At 38.6% G+C, this 20140-nt stretch overlaps 1 protein-coding gene across 1 annotated transcript in view; it reads right to left on the bottom strand.

Annotated features, from left to right (window-relative positions):
• LOC149682710 (centrosomal protein of 290 kDa-like) overlaps positions 1-20140 on the bottom strand; it is a 47532-nt gene that overhangs the window by 2078 nt on the left and 25314 nt on the right. Inside the window, exons 16-36 of the mRNA XM_089834366.1 lie at positions 19777-20007; positions 18588-18761; positions 17827-17908; positions 17537-17773; positions 16138-16368; positions 15433-15553; positions 15030-15356; positions 14024-14429; positions 10808-11242; positions 8755-8909; positions 8505-8691; positions 6945-7163; positions 6527-6645; positions 5932-6013; positions 5758-5886; positions 5576-5689; positions 5405-5488; positions 5152-5337; positions 3841-4014; positions 3047-3268; positions 2269-2361 (exon numbers count right to left, since the gene is read on the bottom strand). Of these exons, the coding sequence (XP_089690492.1) occupies positions 2269-2361; positions 3047-3268; positions 3841-4014; positions 5152-5337; positions 5405-5488; positions 5576-5689; positions 5758-5886; positions 5932-6013; positions 6527-6645; positions 6945-7163; positions 8505-8691; positions 8755-8909; positions 10808-11242; positions 14024-14429; positions 15030-15356; positions 15433-15553; positions 16138-16368; positions 17537-17773; positions 17827-17908; positions 18588-18761; positions 19777-20007 (4008 nt within the window). The remainder of the gene's footprint in view (positions 1-2268; positions 2362-3046; positions 3269-3840; positions 4015-5151; positions 5338-5404; positions 5489-5575; positions 5690-5757; positions 5887-5931; positions 6014-6526; positions 6646-6944; positions 7164-8504; positions 8692-8754; positions 8910-10807; positions 11243-14023; positions 14430-15029; positions 15357-15432; positions 15554-16137; positions 16369-17536; positions 17774-17826; positions 17909-18587; positions 18762-19776; positions 20008-20140) is intronic.

The following is a 20140-nucleotide window of genomic DNA, read 5'->3' as shown; positions in this document are numbered from 1 at the left end:
AGATTTCAACGTCCTCATTCAGAATAAAATAAATTTTCACCAAAAATCCACCTCTAAATATTTAAAAATTAACTTCAAATATTGATAAAAAAGAGGTGCTAAAATTGTAGCCAAATAGAATTGAATTTGTCTCTGCTGTCTGACGTCATAGCTTAGGGATTTAGACCGCTCTGATAGTAGTAAAATTGGTACTTTTCTTTCCATATTTTCCCACCAGTTAGTATCTCGCCTCCTGCTGATAGTGCTAGACTGCCAGTGCAGCCAGTCTCCTTTGAGGTTTAGTGGGAAACCGAAGCGGTCTGGGAGTTTTTTCACTAGCCGCGGTAGTATTTGGTAGTATCCAGTCAGAAATATTATCTTAGAGGGACTGAATTAGACACGCCTTCCCATAACAAACCAATGCATTATACCAGCCAATAACGGAGCCACCTCTCTTGACGTCAGATCTATATTGCACGTGTTCAATGTTTACAAATGGTGCCTTTTCTAAATCTCGTTTTGTTTTCATTATAATTCAATAACCGCTCGTCAGATTTTTATAAAACTTTAGAAATGAACATTTTTCACTTCATATTTACCAAAAATGAAGGAATTAACCTTTCCAGGAAAATGTCTTTACTTACTCTTTAAACAATATCCCGAAACTCCGCATCTTTCTGAGCGCTGCTTACACTTTTACGCCCCCTCCCCCCAAATGTTGGGAATACCCACTTCATGCTGTAATTCCGGAATGAGATGAAATATATAAGAGTCAATAAGCATTCCAATCAAATGCTATAATGAGCTATATTTTATTACATTACGAGAAATCTGTACGAGCTCAATAATGGAAATGTTTTGGTACGTTATATTAATGATTTTGATGATATTTTATCAATGTTAACTGATTCAGCTTTTTCATAATTTTTTCAAAGTTTAATCCTACTTCCTTGGGCTAGTACTTGGTCATTTAAGCCTTTCTGAACACTAAACTGTAAAATGGAGTCTGGTGTTGGACCACCTATCAGGGTTCGTACAAAATTTTTGGAACGGAATTCCCTGACTTTTCCAGGTTTTACCTGACAAAATTCCACAAATTTCCCTGACCATTTTCAATAATGTACATAGAGAATATTAAAACCAATCAAAATTCACTAGAGTCATTTTGCACGAGTTTTTGTTATAAAAATAAGCCAACTATTTCGGTTAAATTTATGTAAGTAAAGCATAAATAACTGGAGCGAGCGAAGCGACCTCCGCGAATTTGGGTAGGACTGTTCACGAGCCGAGCTGAGCGAGCTTTTTAAAAGCTCGGCTCGGCTCGAGTCAAAAAAACGGCGAGCTGGGTCTTGGCTCGGCTCGATTTTCGAGCCGAGCCGAGCTGGCTCGATTAATATATACATGTTTAAAAAAATTGCTACTACCAACGTCAATTTTGAGAACGACTATAAATGCCATCCCATGTTTAGGATTGTAGTGATTCAGTAAAACCCGCTCGGTAAAATATGCTCAATGTTAGAGACGAGAGATTTTTTCCACGCTTTATTTCATGTAAAAACACAACGGAACACTATTGGTGGAGAGAATAAAGACTAAAAGGAAACTTCTATATCAAATAAGCTCGCGAGTCGGCTCGGCTCGACCATAAAAAACCTCGCTCGTTAATTAATCGAGCCGCAAAAGTAGCGGCTCGGCTCGCTCGTCACGAGCCCGAGCTGGCTCGAGCTCGTGAACAGTCCTAAATTTTTGGGGCTCTGGTAAAATCTCAGACAACACATTTTCTGGTAACCCTTCTGTTATCCAGACTTTAAATTTCCCTCCAATATATTTTTCCCTGACTTTTAAGGTCCATTTTCAATTTCCCTGACATTTAAGGCCCATTTTCAACTTCACTGACTTTTCCAGGATTTCCAGGTCGTGTACGAACCCTGCCTATGTAACATTTTTGGATGCTCACTCCAGATGTTCAGTCTTAACCCTATATCAAAGCACATGATAACATGATACTGTGGGCCCCTTTTGAAAAAGGTCTATTGAAAATACGTATTTTGTCGTTTCATGCCCCTGTTGCAACCTAATACATTGGTTGTAACACGGTAATGTCGCATTAACATTTTATATTTTTTGTACACTATGTGTTTACCAATAGACCTTCACAAAAAATCCATATGTTGCCAGACTTAAAAGCAGAGACTAAGGGCGTTTTCCCTTCCGCGAAAGGAGTTTAAAGAAAGGCTTGTATTTGTATGGCACCTTCAGAAAAGTGTACAATGATTAAAAATTTGTTACCTTAATTTTTAACTGAGTTATCTCCATCCTTAAACGTTCTTCTTTCTCCGCCTGCTCTTTTGTTACTGTGAATACCCGATGATATTTATTCTTCTATAATAAAATATTTTCAATTACATTTCAATTTCATTACATGGCGATATATTACATAAGAATTTTCATATTAAAATAGGGAGTGGGCCAAGAGGTGAAAATCGGACCACTCAGGCCTCTCCCAATGAAGGACTTTTGACTCAAGTAGATGGGTCAAAAAGTTGAGTCAGCAAAAATTGGTCAGTGATCAAGTTTTAATTTGAGTGATTCAACTTGTCCCCAACCATGCAGTCCGAGAAAACCAGTTTATTAATTGCTTGAATTAGATTTTCAGTTTATTAATTTCAAATCTATAGGAAAACTAAACGGGGGGACCAGTCCAAGGGACCACTTCATTATTTTGGACGATATGGGGGTCACTGGCAGTCTGGGAAATAGCACGCTTCCTCTGGTCCAAAACCAGTTTATTAATTGCTTGGACTAGTTTTTTAATTCAAGAAGTGGGGGTTACTGGTCCTCGGGACCAGTTGATTAATTGTAAATCTAAAGGAAAACTAATGTGGTACCAGTGCAAGGGACCACTTTATTATTTTGGACGATATGGGGGTCACTGGTTCAAAAAATATCCTAATTTCCCACTGCTCCCAACTATAGTTTACTCAACTCAAGTTGACTCATCTAAAGGAGTCAAAAAGTTGTATCGTCTGTAAAGGCCTTTAAGACTGCCAAACTTGACTTGACTTACTAATTCTTCTAACTCCTTTTCAAGAGCAGAGATTTTTTCCTCGTACATCTTGGTAACTACGTAAGTTTTGTATTGTCGCGGAGGCATGGAATGTGGCGTTGGAATTTGTTGCTTTAAACTTTTGATTAGTTTCTCTTTTTCTTCAAGCGCGTCTAAAACTCGACGGTTTTGTTCCGTTAATGTTCTGTTCCGCTTGGATAATTGGTCAATTTCACGTTGACACTAGATAAGTTAATTGACAACTTCTTCATCTGTTTTCTCTTGAAGCAAAGCGCGGGTCACGTGGGTCCCCTACAAGTTGACTTTCCTTACGAACTCCAGTTTTGGCTTGACGAAGGCAAGAGGCATTTGTGGGCGGGATTTTTAATTGCACTTAAAGCCTGGTTTTCACTGGCCCAAAACGCAGGAAAAACCGCGTTCTGTGCTGTTTTTCAGAGGTAACTTGCCGCAAAATTTCGCGTTTTCTGGGCGGCAAGCACGGAATTGGTTTTCTATTTTTACGCAAAATTTTACGGAAAGGAAAGCGGTGGCCAATAGGAATTACGAATGCGTGACGTCATAGACTTGTTTTTGGTCAGCTCTCGAGGTTTTTTTGGACGCTTTTTTTTTAATTGAAGGCGTTTGTGTTGTCGAGTTAAATTTATAAAAATGTATAGTTAACGTTTTGTCAAAGACGTTTGGCTTAATCGTTATTTAAATGATAAAAATTAACCAGTGAAAACCAGGCTTTATAAATCCCGCTCACGTGATCCGTGCTTTACCATGATGTTAATTGTTTTCAAATAAACGCATACCTTTTTAACTTCATGTTGAAGTTTCATATTTTCCGAGGCAATTTTATTAGTTTTGACATCAAGCAATCTATGTATGCTGGCACTACTCGCACATTTAGGGGTTGCGGTTTTGTCACTTTTATCAACATTGTTATCAAGTTCATCACTCTGTGATTGATCCAGTATTTTCGCTTCCTGCATTAACAAATGTTTCAAATTTAAATCAGGCTGATATGTTGAATGAATAAGTTTATAAGATATGTTCCATAAGTATAACACTGTTTATACTTCGTAATGCTAGAGACTTGCAGCTCGAGCTAGTTCGAGAACGACAAGCGAGAATTGACTACACGTGGTTAATGTTGCAGTCCATCTTCCTACTTAGTCTGTACTAAGCCTTTGACAGTGTCTCACCAGAGTCTATGACGTTTCACCAATGTTACTTCATGACAAACTCTCAGTAACCAGTGACAAACTTATGGTACATATCTTATAAACTAATGGTCTTAAGGATAACCCTTTAAATTTGAGTAATAAACTAAAGGACAATGCTATTTAAAGTTAAAGGAACTGTAAACAGGGCATCGGTGGGTGGGTAAAAATTATTTGAAATACGTCAGAAGCACGTGACCGAGGAGAAGCGTGGTTCAAAGAAGCTTAGTTTTATTTCGAAAACTACCACTTCATGGAATTGGGGCTGCAATCTTGCGAAAAACAAGGACTAGATGTTAACTAGTTCCACTCCATGAGGATAATCTTTGTATCTTGGCATCACGTGATGTCTGTGACGTATTTCAAATAATTTTTACCCACCCGCCGATGCCTTCTTTGCAGTTCCTTTAAGGGGTCATTCATAAAAAACTCTAATCAGAACTTGAAAACTGTAACCCTTGGATCAAAATGTAACACAAAGTTTTCAACTCAAAACCGCCCATAGAACCCGCTATACTTCGTCTTATCACCCCCCTTTTTAAAGGGACTGCAAAGAAGGCATCGGCGGGTAGGTAAAAATTATTTGAAATACGTCACAGACATCACGTGATGCCAAGATACAAAGGCTCCTCATGGAGTGGAACTTGACATCTAGTCCTTGTTTTTCGCGAGATTGCAGCGCCAATTCCATGAAGTGGTAATTTTCGAAATAAAACGAACTAAGCTTCTTTGGACCACGCCTCTCGTCGGTCACGTGCCTCTGACGTATTTCAAATAATTTTTACCCACCCGCCGATGCCTTCTTTACAGTTCCTTTAACATCCCATATTTTTTAAGACGTGTACATGCCATCCAATCTAGACTGGACTAGCAATAATTACATGAATGAAATTATTTTACTTTGATATTTGATTGTTCTCCATTTGATGGCTGTTCAATTATGGCTTCTTTGTTCTTCAAATCTGATTTCAGAACATTGATTAAGCCTTCCAAGGTAGATATCTGCACCTTGTAACGAGGAACATCAATTTTCACTTGCTCCAATTCAACTTTTAGCTCAAAATTTTCCTCCGAGAGTTTCAATACCTGCTGACAAAATCGAAATTAAAAATACGCTTCATTTCTGAAATTAACAGCTTTGCAAAACCTTTACATGTTTTTGAAGATTATTAATTTTAACAGAGGAGCTGACTGAAGGGTCATCGTTGAAAATATCTCTAGTGGCTCGAGCCATAGTCTACAAAAAATGGTTATATTTTAACATGCATAATAGTTAAAAGCATTTATCGTCTGTGGTTTAGTTAACTCATTTCATCGTTTATACCTCTCTGGATACAGTATATTTCGCCAACTGCTTTTCTAGTTGATAAATTTTATCAACCAAAATTTGGTTTTTTGTTTTCAGTTCTTCCAATTCATCCGGTTTTCTTCCGGTGGTCTTATTAAAATAGTTAACTCATATTTGAAGTTGCAAAGATAGCACTTGCTTCATAACTTGGATTTTACCTCTTGTTCAAGTTGCTGTAACTTTTTCTTTAGTTCTTCAACTTGTGCCAATTCTGGTGGATGCGCTTTAACCAACAATGCTTTTACTCTGTTCTCCAGAAGGGTTTTCTCCTTGTTCAATTTAATCAACTATGAAACAGAAACATATAGTTGTTTATGGGCATTAGTTTTTACTAATGACAAGACGCTAAAGCACTGTCCAGTCCCTATCCAAACTAAACAGCTAACCAATTGATACCTAAATGGATTGGCAACACTGCCGACCGGCAAAACAACTATTCTTAGCTTAAAGCATGGTTTTCACTTGACGGGCTGACGGGCAACGCCGAGTGCCTTCGCTCCTAGGGTGCTACAAAAATATTAGTCATCAGTAAAATCTACACATTCTTTATATCATTTTAGATGGAAGTTCTTATTACACGCGAGCGACGCCGCGGCTAACAGCTAGTCTCTAATAAACCAAATTTATCCTGCCAAAAGCAGTAACCAATAGGGACTTGGCATTACTACGTCATGAAACGACATTCTACCTTCCACTAGTGCTAAAAAACATACCAGGAGGAGGGGCTTATATAGCTTTCATTCTGTAAAAAAAAATACAATAATGGCGCTGGGGGCGGAGTTAAGCCCTAATTGCCGAGTCCCTATTACAATGAACCTAAAATTAACCTTTGCCAGGCTTAGCTGTCAACTCCACCCCTCTAGCAATACTGCTGGGACTATTTTCAGTCGCGTATTCACCGTTGAACTTCGTCGATTAAAAATATACTAACCCGAGTTCATCCGTAATGCATCCAGTTCAACAGCAAGTTCACTTATCCTTTCATCCCTTGAATTGATCTGCTTTTTCAAATTTTCTCGCACTTTTTCCAAATTGTGGATTTTATCCTGAAGTTATAAGTCATCATTATAGCCACTTCATAAGTTTATGAGATATGTTCCATAAGTATGACACTTCCTATACAGCCCTAATTCAGCTAGTTCTAGAACGACTTGATAATTGACTACACGCGGTGTGTTTTGCAGTCCACCTAATCCTATTTAGTCCCTACTAAGCCTTTGACAGCGTCATACCAGGCGTTGCTTTATGAGAATCTATGACGTTTCACCTACGACAAGCTCTCAGTAATCAGTGTCAAACTTATGTTACAACGAGTACACTTATAATTAATAAATTGAACTTTAACCTGATACTCTTTATATTTTAAATCAGTTGAAGTTTGAGTTTCTTCGTCTTTTGTCTCAATTTTAGCGACAGTTTCCGGCTTGTCAAATTGTACTTGATTGATTGATTGTATTGATCTATCAGGCTGACTTGGAGATTCGTGTGTATCCGCCTGTTTAATTGATGTCCTTCTCATATACTGCATTTCAGATCTCAATTTCCCAATTGCGTTGATTAGTTCCTGGAATATTAAGCAAAATCAAAAGCACTTTTGTATTTATGATTTTGATTTACTTATGGTATTTTTTAGAGATGGGCCGATACCGATCCCATATCGGTATCGGTACCGATATTTGACTTTAACCGATATATCGGTATCGGTTAAAAATGAACCGATATTTCTACCCGATATTTTTTAAGAACAAATATCGGTTCATTTTCAAGCAATACCGATATATCGTTTAAAGTCAAATATCGGTACCGATATGGGATCGGTTTCGGCCCATCTCTACAACATATATTATAGCATCTATTTTCTTATTGATATCGGTTAATATATCGGTATCGGTTTAATATTGGTTTATTCGAAGGATCGGGTAAAATATCGGTATCGGTAAGTATCGGTTTCCCAAGTATCGAATGATATCGGTATCGGTTAAAACTGGTATCGGCCCATCTCTAGTATTTTTCATTCTTAAAAGGGTATTTTTAACTATCGTCTTGATATAAGTGACACACTTTGAAAATCGTCACTCGAATTAACCTTCGAGGGATTGATAATTCTGAGAAGAGCCTACATAGCGTAGGCTCCGTTCTGTACAATTACTGTACACGTTGCTTAAATATTGAATTACCTACGGTAATCTCACCCTATTCTTGGCGTAATCTAGAAATATTTTCGGCGTAATCTCGCCATTGAGATAGAATATATGTTTTAAACCTAGAGTCACAACGTGGGATCTCGAGATCCACGTTTCGCGATACACCTTTTGTCGAGCATGAATATTTATCAAATACGGGTGGCGCCACCTATTAATTACTCGAAGAACTTTTTTATTACCGTCTGCCGCTATAATCTGCGTAACAAGCTGTCAAGATAGTTTTTTAAACATGTTAAATAAAATACGCGAGTTAAATAATAAAAACTGTAGTCCTTTTTAATCTAATAAATAGATGAAATAAAAATCATAACGATGTTTCTGATTGCAAATAAGCGAGTAAAAGTTGTAATTAGTTCCGCTAGAGGCTCACAGATGGCGCTGTCATGTTTTGATAAACGTGCTTGATAAACACAATGTGTTTCGTGGTAAGCCGATTTGAATTGTAACTCTAGATTTAATACATATATTCTATCTCATTGAATCTCGCCTTAATCTTGGCGTTATATCGCTTTTATTCCCAAATTAAGTAATCGGTGTACAGCGAGCGGCCACCATTTCAAGTCTGGAAACTCATAGAGACCGACCTCATAAAGGTTCACATACCTATGTCACCTTTCATTAAGAGTGCAAACCCACGTCGTTTTTAAGAAGCGTATGAGTACTGTACATTATAAAATCAAATATTAAAAGCACTAGCTTACATTCAATTGTTTTTCCTTGGCATAAATCTGATTTTTCAGGTCCTTCAGTATGAGTTTCAGTTGAATAACTTGAGCAGGCTGATTGCCCATTTGTTCCTCGAAATTTCGATTCAGAACTTGAACCATCTGTTGGTGCCTCTTTACTTCTTCCACACCTTGCAGCCTTAAATACAGCTCTTGCTTAGTTCTAAAATAAAACGTATAAAGAGCACATTTAAAGTTCTGAAAGAATATTAAAATGAAGAAATACCTCTCCTGTTCTTCTTCAAGTTTTTCCGTTAAATTGTTAGCTTTGATTTTCCACTCAACTGTTTCTTGTTGAGCTACGTTTAATTGTTTCATGAGACCCGATAGTTTTGTCTGATTGCTATCCATTGATTCTTCAAGCTCTGTTACTTTCGAAAGCTAAGGAAGATACACAAAACTTGTTAAAGTAAATAATTGGCAATGAGTTGCAACGAGGGTAATCTTTGAACAATGTATGATCGTGTTTTTTTTTAGATTAAAGCAAAGCGGGGGTTCAGTAGATCCCCTACAAGGTGGCATTCCTCCTGAACCCAGCGTTTGGCTTGGCGAAGGGTAGTGGCGAGATTTATAAGTGCACGTATAAATCCCGCCCACAAATGCCTCCTGCTTTTGCCAAGCCAAAACTGGAGCTCGAAAGGAAAGTCACCTTGTAGGGCATTCACTTGAGCCGCGCCTATGACCATTAAACACAGATGTACTGGAATTATAAGCTAAAACTCCGTTCTACCAAAGAAGGTGGAAAGAGGGGGAGTTGATTCAGTTGAAGCTAGCGGCTTTGGCAAGGCATTTTGGGTGTTCTCGCTTATCTTTTTTATTTATCTGTTATATTTTCCTCCTAATATCCGGTTCACCGTATTTCAACCAATAGAGTCCTGTCAGAAGCCTTGGTTTTGAATTGATAATACGTCACGTTAGGGCAACATTCTTTTGCCACGGTTTGCAGCGCCATCTCTATTTTAAAATTTCTTAATATGATCCAAAATAGGTGTCGTGGCCATGGATTAACTAACGCTGGGGATTGGGGATTGTTCACTAACAGTGTTTCCCATGTATTAATATCGCCAGCTACATGTTCCGAATTATTCCTTGATTCCCCTCTTCATTCCCCCAATTTATTGGACCAAAAGGATGTTGATATACCGCCATCTCTAGGCAACATAAATTGGTTTTGCGGATTTTAAAGATGGCGGCGCCCAATTTAGGCAGGATTTTAAATTTGACGTCATAGGACACGTGATATTTGGTCCAATTTTCTTAAAACTTCCTGTTAGGGAAAGTAGCTGCTGCAAGGGGCGTTTGGAACATGTATACTTTATCTTTTAGGGTTAACGAACAATCCCTAGCGTTAGTTAATCCATGTCGTGGCGGCCATTAGAGTTACCGAACACACCCTCTGATTTTCAACAGAGCTTGGGCTAAGGCTTAGCTTCTTTATCCATTCTTCGCGTCTTTTTTCGGACAATATTTTAGTTTTATTACATTGATTACTAATCACACTTGGAATATCAAAAAAGCGAAGCTCAGGATATTTTTTACTGCTTCTGCGACAAGTACTTACGCAGCAAACTCTACCCATAATAACTCAAAAGCGGTAACAGTAATGGCCGCGGTTTGTTTTGGTCTAGGGTTTGTTTCTGAAACATTTGTATGGAAGATGACGCAACAATATGATTTGAAAACAAGATGAGAAAGTCCGCTGGTAAAATGACGTCAAATAGTTCTTATTGACAGCACTCTATAAGAGGGCAGAGAAAGATACGCGCGCACACCGGAAGCTTAAAGGTAAACTTTCAAAGCGAGAACACTCCAGTCAAGCCTTCTACTCCCCCTCTTTGGTTCTACTACTGGCATCGTCTGTCGTCGCTCCTAGCGGGAGAATCCCGAAACCTTTCGACTCATAAATCATGTAATGGTTATGGTTTGAGTGGAAACATTTTCAATATTGGTCACGGCATGGCGCTAGAGAGGCGTTACCCTAAAAGAACCACTCCATTCCAGTACATTTAATGGTTTAAGGCCGCTCTTGGCTTTAATTACCGAGAGCTAGTTCAAGAACTACAAGAGAATTGACTACACGCGGTTTTGCAGTCCATCATCCTATTTAGTCTGTACTAAGCCTTTGACATCGCCTCACAAGGCGTCGCTTTACGAGAATCTATGACCTACGTCACTTCATGACAAGCTCCAGTTTGTAACCAGTGACAAACTTATGCAACATATCTTATAAGTTTATGTTAGTTTCAAATAGTGTAAAAAAACCCATGAAAATTCCTCACTAGACTAGAGTTCAGTTCCTGCATCAGCAACTTTTTATCATCAGCATCCGAGGCACTTTTGGTTTTGGAAAGAACGTAATCTCTCTGCGCACTTTGAAGTTTACTCTGCAGTTGCAACAATTCTCGTTCATAATGCAGCTTTTGCGATACCGTATCATCTTTCAGTTTATTGAGAAGTTCTTGGTAACGCGTAATACTTTCCTCTTTTTGGTTCAAGCGAGCCTGCAAACAATCTATGGTAGTTTGGGCGACACTCAGATTCTGTTTCGCTTCGAAATAGTCCACCAGTTGAACTTCGGGGCTCTGCGGTGTTTGCAATGAAGGCGCTGTGTTCAGGCTAGTTGGCATTCGGGCTATTAAGTCATTTAAGGCTTCTTCCCTCGATTTCAAAGCATCTTCAGCTTCTTTAAGACGTCTTTCTAGATTAGCTACAGTCTGCGCAAACAGACAAACAATTATAAATTGTTAATCAAAAAGAGAAATAAGCTTAAAGGAAAAGTTCAGGTAACATTCTATTGTACCTTAAAAGAACGGACTCTTCTAGATATAAAAGGAAAAATATTAAAAAACAAGATATGCCCCAAGGCATATTAACGCTGTTTGCAGTGTGATATTGTCTTTAACAAAACCCCAAATTAGGGATACCAATAAGCAAGGCGTGGAAAAGTATAGGAAAAATATCGATAGCTTAACATCAATCGTTGTGGCTCAGACGTTGAGTCTCCGCATCCCACACCGTAGACCTCAGTTCGAAACCCGATACCTTCGAGAGACCGCATTTTCTCGTCGAAAATATGATCGAATTTAGTCTAGATGTCGCTAGTGCGGTGGATAATGAAATTCCGGCAAGATCTGCCGCGTAATTTAAATTTACGAAAATGAACGCGAACGCGAAACAGCCAGCCAGCCTGCCTGCCTGCTTGCCTGCCTGCCTGCCTGCCAGCAAGCCAGCCTGCTTCCAGGGGTCGCCGTATAAAGCTGTTGCTATGGGCAAACAGCTTAAAAAAATATCTCTGGTTATTAAATAATAAGTATTTACATAAGTTTATAATTCCTCTAAGTACACAAATTCGGGTTACAACTGGGCATCTTCTGCAGGCTACTGTGACGTCAGAACTCGTATAGCGCTAATATCCGAAGAGAGAAAATTTTGAAACTTCTGTCGCGGTGCAGCCACCAAGCGGTCGAGACGAAAAAAAAAATTATCCAGTGGAATAAAGGAGAGTTTTACGTTTCGTATAGGCAGGCATTGGGGGGGGGGGAACGAATTTTACTTTAAGGGATATTTCCATGTATATTCATAGCATTGTATGTCAATAAGGTTTATTCATTTGGATAGAACAACAAATAAGGATTTCAAAAATATACATATTAAAATATATTTTATAATTTTTTACCTAATTAATCGCAAATGAAGTTCAAATTTAAGAGATCGTGGATCCCCAAGCGGCATATCGCCGAACTAGTGTTTTACGTCATTTTGACGTTCTTATTTTGCGCCAAGCCCCTACCTTCCTTCTCTTCTCTTCTTATCCTAGGGGTTTTCCTACTGCAGTAGCCTCCATATTTTAGACAATCATTTGAACATAATGGCTTCTCAGTCAGAGAACATAAAAAGAGCTAGATTAAAGACCCTTCCTATGGAGAGGCTGGCGCCATCTATACTTTAGTTTTACAAACATAACACTTTCTGAGCTAGTTTCCTAAGACTTCGTTTTTAAGTGTTTTTCTAAACGGATTAATCGCGATAATTGTATTAGTAGCCTTTCATTCGGTTAGCTATTTGTTAATATTGAGCCGCTAAATACGGGGTAAGCTAAAAATAAAACCCGAGCTTGACATTTTTTATTAATTTCTCCCAATGTAGCAGACGACAAGATTCCCTCTTAGTAGTTTAGTATCATACTATAAATAAAACCTACTGTTTCTAAGAGCACCAATGAAATTTATGTACCGCATCGACGTAGATACGGGTAAAATATGGCGGACGGTTTAAAGTTAGCCCTTACAGATTCAAATATTTAAACCCAATTATCTCTTTTTAAACGTTGTTTTTTTTTTTTAATTTTAGTTTTTCCTCATGTTTTAACGGGTAATTTTCAATATTAAACCGTTAATAATTTGCGCTTCTTGGCTAAACATGGAACTATCCCTTTAAGCAACCCCAAATCCCTCTCTCTCGTGAGATAGAGGCGGTTTCAGTCCTGAAACATTCTAAAAGGGATAAAAGAAACGCTAGGGTGGGCAGTACAATTTTGTATTGAAGTTGAGGTGATAAATGATACGGAGAGAGTATAGGGTTTCATTAAAGGGAGCCAGACAAACACTATTGCCATAGAAGTGGAAGCGATATTAGTACTTAGAGGCATGATGAACTTATGGTATTTATTTAGTCTTAAAATCGAGGACTCCTGTGGGGTCTGCTAAACCGAACCTCTTACCCCTACCAGAAGTCCATTAAATTAGCCTAGGCTAATTTAATGGACTTCTACCACGGGATAATGTCTCAGCTTTGAAATCTAGCTTTTAGTACCTAAAAATAAAATAAACAAGCTGGCCATATATATACGCCCGTTAAGGGGCAAATTGAAAATGAAGCAAGCGCCATCTAGTGAACAGAAATACAAACTCAAAGGTGACATTTTTTCATTGGCTGAAAACATTCTGACACTAAAATTCTGCCTCTGCGCATTTCTAAGCGAACCAATAAGATCACCCCTCATTCGTGAAAGCCCGGTTTAGAAACTCGTATGGCCGTTGTAAATTTTGAATGAATTTATTTCTAGGTGTATTGGACTGTGAGAAAAAACAAAGATCCGAATTGGACCCGAAAGCAAATTTTGGGGATTTTGCGACCGGTAATTGAAAATTGGACCCGATACCCGCGGGTAAATTTTCTATTACCCGAAGTTTACCTGACACCCAAAAATCTGGACCCGCACAGCCCTGATTTTTTTTTTTAATATGTTTCCTTTTATATTTAGCCAAAATTCCGTTCTTTAAGTGATAATGTTTTGTTACCTGAGCTTTTCCTTTAAAAATTAAAGCTCCTGTGGCGCCCCTAACATGCTGGCTATAATAATCTACACAATAATTTAACCTTGCCAAAGGCAGGAACCAATCAAAAGCTTAGCAGGATCCTTGACAATAGGGACATCTAGTGGCATTTTTTAAAACTAAACCACAACCAAGGCTTAATTGCTTTAATAAACGTACCTCTCTAAGTGCTCGAACTTCACTCGCAGAGACTGATGATTCTAATGCTTCACTTAAAACGGAGTCTTCTTCTAAAGGCAGATCATTCAAAGCTTCTTGCTCGTGAATTGAATCTCCATTGAGGCTTTCTTCAATTTGAACTTCTTCTTGAGGTTCTCTAGCTTCACTTCGAGTCGAAACACTTTGAAGCCTATTTGAAGAGAGCCCTCCTAAAAAGTCCAAATTCCTAGCATCAATTTCCAATTCTTGCTCTCTAAGTTGAGACTCTAGTCTCAGGTTTCGTTCTTCCAATCGAAGGATTTTTGCTTCCAATCGATTTACAAGCTCTTTCAAAGCATCACTTTGACTGGAATATCTTTCAGCGAGTCGTTTCGAGTGAATTTCTCTCATCTGAACCACTTCAATCCTGAAAATTAATCACATTGATTTGCAGGGTTGGTAAGGAGCCTGGATTTATAATTGAAAAAAAAGAAGAAGAAAACCTGAGGGGTCACTCCGACATTTACACGAAATCCAGTACGCTTCTCGCGAAATCTTTCAGACAAAATCACGAAATCAAAGATGAAATTTCGAAATCTTTGGTGAAATCGCAAAATCAACGAAGAGATCACGAAATCTTTGGTGAAATCGCAAAATCAACGAAGAGATCACGAAATCTTTGGTGAAATCGCGAAATCAAGGAAGAAATGCCGAAATTTTTGGCGAAATCGTAAAATCAAAGAAAAAATCTTTGGCTAAATAAAAAAGGAAATCCCGAAATCTTTGGCGAAATCACGAAATCTTTCTCGAAATCACGAAATCTTTCTCGAAATCACGAAATCTTTCTCGAAATCACGAAATCTTTCTCGAAATCACGAAATCTTTCTCGAAATCACGAAATCTTTCTCGAAATCACGAAATCTTTCTCGAAATCACGAAAACTTTCTCGAAATCACGAAATCATTGGCAAAATTGCTTAATCCCGTAGGCTTCTTTGGGAATGTCGGACCCCTCGAGAAACCCTTACCTTTTATGCCAATCCATAATCTTTTCAACTGAAGACCCGGATTTGAGTGTCTGTATCAACTCCTTAGCAGATTGAAGTTTAACGCTTAGCTTCATTTTATCCTCGTCAATCTTGGAATTTTCCTCTTTAACTTTTTCCAACTCTTTTCGCAAATTATTCCTCTCATTATTGAGATTTTTAACTTCCTTCATCAACTCCTCTTGTTTAACAATTGGAATTGACGAAGAAAATTGCCGTCGCAGTTCGTAAAGTATTCTAGTCAGGAGCTGTATTTTGCTTCTAGCTTGGCTATGAATATTGTACACTTCGTCTTCTTTGTCAACACACCTAATGTTTAATAATGTTGCATTAATTAATACAATTAAGCTATTGGGGAATTAAATTTTGTAGTAGGCCTATATACTTTTTCTGGAGGTTTTGGTTCCGTTTTTCACTTTGATCCAATTTTTGTTTGGCAGCGTTTAGTTCTTGTTGCAGCTTGGTTTCACCGAGTTGAAAACCTATGATTTGTCTGTGCAAATTACCTACAGAGAATATTTAAATTTAACGAAAATCGCCTATTAGAGTGTTTGTGCACTTTCGGCCATATTCAGACCAAGGGCTTATCAATTTGCATTTGCATGAACACCGATTATCCGTACGCGAAGATTATTTGGCTTACACCATGAGTACGAAAATTACGCTGTGCGGAACGCAGAGATTACGCTGTTTACATCACGAGTACACACAAGGTTCGTTTAGAATACCCGATTCCGTTTAAAACGCGTCGAGTCCGTTTTGTATACTAAGCGTACGTTCCAATTGCACCATGAATCTATTTAACTAGTTATATATATTGATGATTGCACTGATTATGCCGAGCGCTTTTAGAACGCGTCGAGTTGCTTTTAAGACGCGTCGAGTGCTTTTAAACCGCGTCGAGTGCTTTTAAGACGCGTCGAGTGCTTTTAAACAGCGTCGAGTGCTTTTAAACAGCGTCGAGTGCTTTAAGACCGCGTCGAGTTGCTTTTAGAATGAGTTGAGTAAGTCGAGATAATAGCAGTATTACCACAATTACGTGTTTAAAGCCGACAAATGAAGAATGATCAGCGCCTTGTTGAAGACTTACCAGATGATAGCTTCTCGTCACTAGAGGCTTGCATATCCAAGAGTAAATTCCTTGTCATTTCCAGTTCTTTTTCGGTAACTTCCCTGAATCTTTCAACTGTTTGTATTTGATACTTGGCAGATTCCAAAGCCGCCTTATAGCGATCAGCATCTTCTCTTAACCTCAATTCTTTGCACTCTAAGTCGCTCACTTTTGCGTTCAAGGCGTTGTACACTTCATTACTGACACAATCTAATGTAAAATAGAATAATGCCTGTTTGTAGTCACCACTTAGAATAAGGGAAATAAGCGTACAATTTTTATATATGAATACAAGTACCAAGAATTTCAATTACAACAGGTACTGCAGTCATCAAATCTGAAGAAAAGCATTCATCGCTTAAAATATTGTGCTTTCATTAAAGTTCGTTTCGTTAGTAAAAATAAAGTGATCTATACGGTATTGCTCGAGTTCATGCCTAGTTCTTACAACAAAAATTTAGGGTAGGCTCCTTTAAAGCAATTAGCAAAGCAGTGCTTTAGTTCAAACAAATGCCACTAGATGCCGCCATAGTCGAGGGCTGGAGTTGACTAGCTAGCTAAACTAGGTAAAGACTAGTTTTAGCTCCGCCCTCGAGAATGAGTTCTGATTGCTTCCTGCCTTATCCCCCCAACGCATTGGACCAAAACGGATGTTGATATAGCGCCATCTCTAGGCAAAATAAATGGTTTTTGCGGATTTTAAAGATGGCGGCGCCCAATTTAGTCAGGATTTCAATTTTGACGTCATAGAGCACGTGACATTTGGTCCAATTTTCTTATAACTTCCTGTTAGGGATAGTAGTTGCTGCTAGGGGGCGTTTGGAATATGCATGCTCTATCTCAACCCCTAGCGTTAGTTAATCCATGTTTGGAAGCGCCAAAGGAGCATACATTGCCTTTAAGTTCAGCATAATGTTTCTATTCTAATGTTTAAAGGAACTGCGAAGAAGGCATCGGCGGGTGGGTAAAAATTATTAGAAATACGTCACGGACATCACGTGATGCAAAGATACAAAAACTATCCTCATGGAGTAGAACTGGACATCTAGTCCTTGTTTTTCGCGAGATTGCAGCGCCAATTCCATGAAGTGGTAGTTTTCGAAATAAAACTAACTAAGCTTCTTTAAACCACGCCTCTCCTCAGTCACGTGCCTCTGACGTATTTCAAATAATTTTTACCCACCTGCCGATGCCTTCTTTACAGTCCCTTTAATTCAGCTGTGTGTTGTAAATGAGTCGAATAGTTAAAAGATACGTCAGAGATCCAGTTTCTTCACTTATTTCTTCCCACAATTATAAATTTCACGTCAATTGTAAACAGTACAATTGGGGTTTCTGGATATTTGGCTTAACATCCGTAACACCAAGCTTCACATACCATTCAACTTTTCTTTAAGAATCCTTTCTCTGTTTTTGATGTCCACTGCCTCTCTGGTCAGCTCGGCAAACTTCTTTTCCAGTTCAGAATTTCTAGTATCCATGCTATCAAAAACTTGTTTGAGTTGCTCGTGTTGCAATAAAAGATGATCGGCTCTTTGTCGTTCATTGGCTTCCTTCAACAAAGTAACTCGCAGTTCATTTTGTAAACCAGCTTCATCCATACTTGCGTCATTTTCTGTAAGGTTACCAGTTACGTAAGAGAGTTCGTAAAAATTTGAAAGTGCTTACCAAGAATTTTGACTTTCTCATTTAAGAGGCGATTATCTATTTTAAGTTTATCACATTCTAATTTTAATTTCTTGGTTAGCTCCTGAAAAAGGTTTTGATATGTATCAATGTAATTTTTTATTCGTAAAAGTCAGGCCAATACAATAAAATATTTGCTTTTATGAAATAATTATGCTGAACATTTTCACGTCCCCATAATTACTATGCTCGTTTTCACGTCAAATATTCACGCTGCCCGTTTTCACGTCAAATATTCACGCTGCCCGTTTTCACGTCAAATATTCACGCTGCCCGTTTTCACGTCAAATATTCACGCTGCCCGTTTTCACGGCAAATATTTATACTGCCCGTTTTCACGGCAAATATTTATACTGCCCGTTTTCACGTCAAATATTCACGCTGCCCGTTTTCACGGCAAATATTTATACTGCCCGTTTTCACGGCAAATATTTATACTGCCCGTTTTCACGTCAAATATTCACGCTGCCCGTTTTCACGGCAAATATTTATACTGCCCGTTTTCACGGCAAATATTTATACTGCCCGTTTTCACGGCAAATATTTATACTGCCCGTTTTCACGTCAAATATTCACGCTGCCCGTTTTCACGGCAAATATTTATACTGCCCGTTTTGGTGTAACATTAGCTAAGCTTGCACACGGCAATATACATATTTAAGCCTTAAATTTTAAGGTTTTGTAAAAAAAACTGGTTATTCTGGTACAGAAATGTATGTATGTATGTATGATCTCGGGCCTACCTCTTTCTCTTGGTATTCTTGAAACCTCGAGTTATCTTCATTTTGCTTTTGAAGGAGCTTTTGATAATTTGAATTAAGATCTAGGAAGCTACGATTTGCAAATTCCAGCTCTGTCGCTGGTATCGAATCATCCAAAGCCTTTTGCAAATTTAACACTTTGCTATGAGCCCTCTCCTAAAATAAGCACAGCCAATTAGAGCACTAAGGCACATTATACATATCACCCTAACCCTATAACGCTTAAGTATGGGTTTATCGTTAGGGCTTATACAACAGAGCTATCTCAGTTGTGACGTCAGTGCCTAGGTAAAACCGTCATGGGCTTAGCTTTGGCAGTGGGCGGCCATGTTTGGTACCGCTTTGGCTCTAAGGGGAAATAGCATGGGTGACGTCACAATAAAGCTTCTGAGATAGCTCTATTGGCATTGTCCACCACAAAATAATTGAGCTATTGTCTACTGTGTGATTCTCTTTCGTGTTCGAGTAGGCGATTGTTTCTGATGCAGCGCCAAGTAACGTCCCTCTACCAGAGAGAATTTACAATAAGGAGTGGAAACTGAGGAATATAATGTAGCTCAAAAATCACGTGATCAACAAAACTCGCCAGGCCTATTTCCGGTATGAAATTTTGTGGCCCCTCCCTCCGGGGTGGGTCTAGAATGTAGCGGGAGGGTCTCTAGGGGAGATGGACACTACCTTTTTAGCGGAAGGGAAACGTCTGACTAAAAATATCTCCAGATGGCGCCAGTCGCACTCGAAATTGCGAACAATTATTGGGTAATTGTACAACCAATAGTGTTTTAGGCAAACTTTTTTTTACCAGGGCAGTTTAAAGGGGCTAACCGGAGCTGTTGGGGTGAGGGGGGGTCAAACTGTTGGTTAGCATAGTGCTTACCCGCCCACCGCGACGGTGGCGCCATTCCTTATGGCCAAAGAGCTGGGTGTTTTCCCCCTGAACTAAGGGCAGACTGCCTCGGGAGAGGTCCGGTTAGCCCCTTTAAGCGACGCAACCTTCTTGTTTGAGCTACATCGTATTTAGCACGCCAAGGGCAAGAGCTTCCACTCCCTATTATAAATTCTCGCTGCCTCTACCCATATATGAAGTATGTGTGCTCATTGCAACTACCCTTTCGACTCATTCTAATGGAGTGTATGATAGTAACATCATGATGTTTAAAATTAAACATACCTTGTATCGTAATAAGTATTTCATTTTCTCCAGACTATTCAGTTCGAGGCTCAACAACTCTTTTTTGACAGCTTCATTTTCTTTTCTTAGATCACTTTCTGATGCAGCGGAAACTTCAAGTCTCCTCGATAAAAAATTGACTCTACAAACAAGCTGTGAATCTTTCAACGCAGCTTCAGCCAAGGCTTTTTTCATTTCATCTTCATCTTTTTCAAGAGTTAATATAAGATTCTGTCAACAGTAATTTCGATAAGAATATTAGGGAACCTTTAATTGCCTTCATAAAGAACTTAATTCACACTAAAACAATTTTCAACTTGTCGAATTATACTAAAATCCAATTTTCAATTAATCGAAACATACC

Source organism: Phalangium opilio, unplaced genomic scaffold, assembly GCF_054372755.1.
Source record: "Phalangium opilio isolate 3A_F unplaced genomic scaffold, DU_Popi_V2 ptg000038l_1, whole genome shotgun sequence".
NCBI lineage: Eukaryota > Metazoa > Arthropoda > Arachnida > Opiliones > Phalangiidae > Phalangium > Phalangium opilio.
The sequence above is the reverse complement of the archived record's forward strand: the minus strand, read 5'-3'. Positions and strand labels throughout refer to the sequence as shown.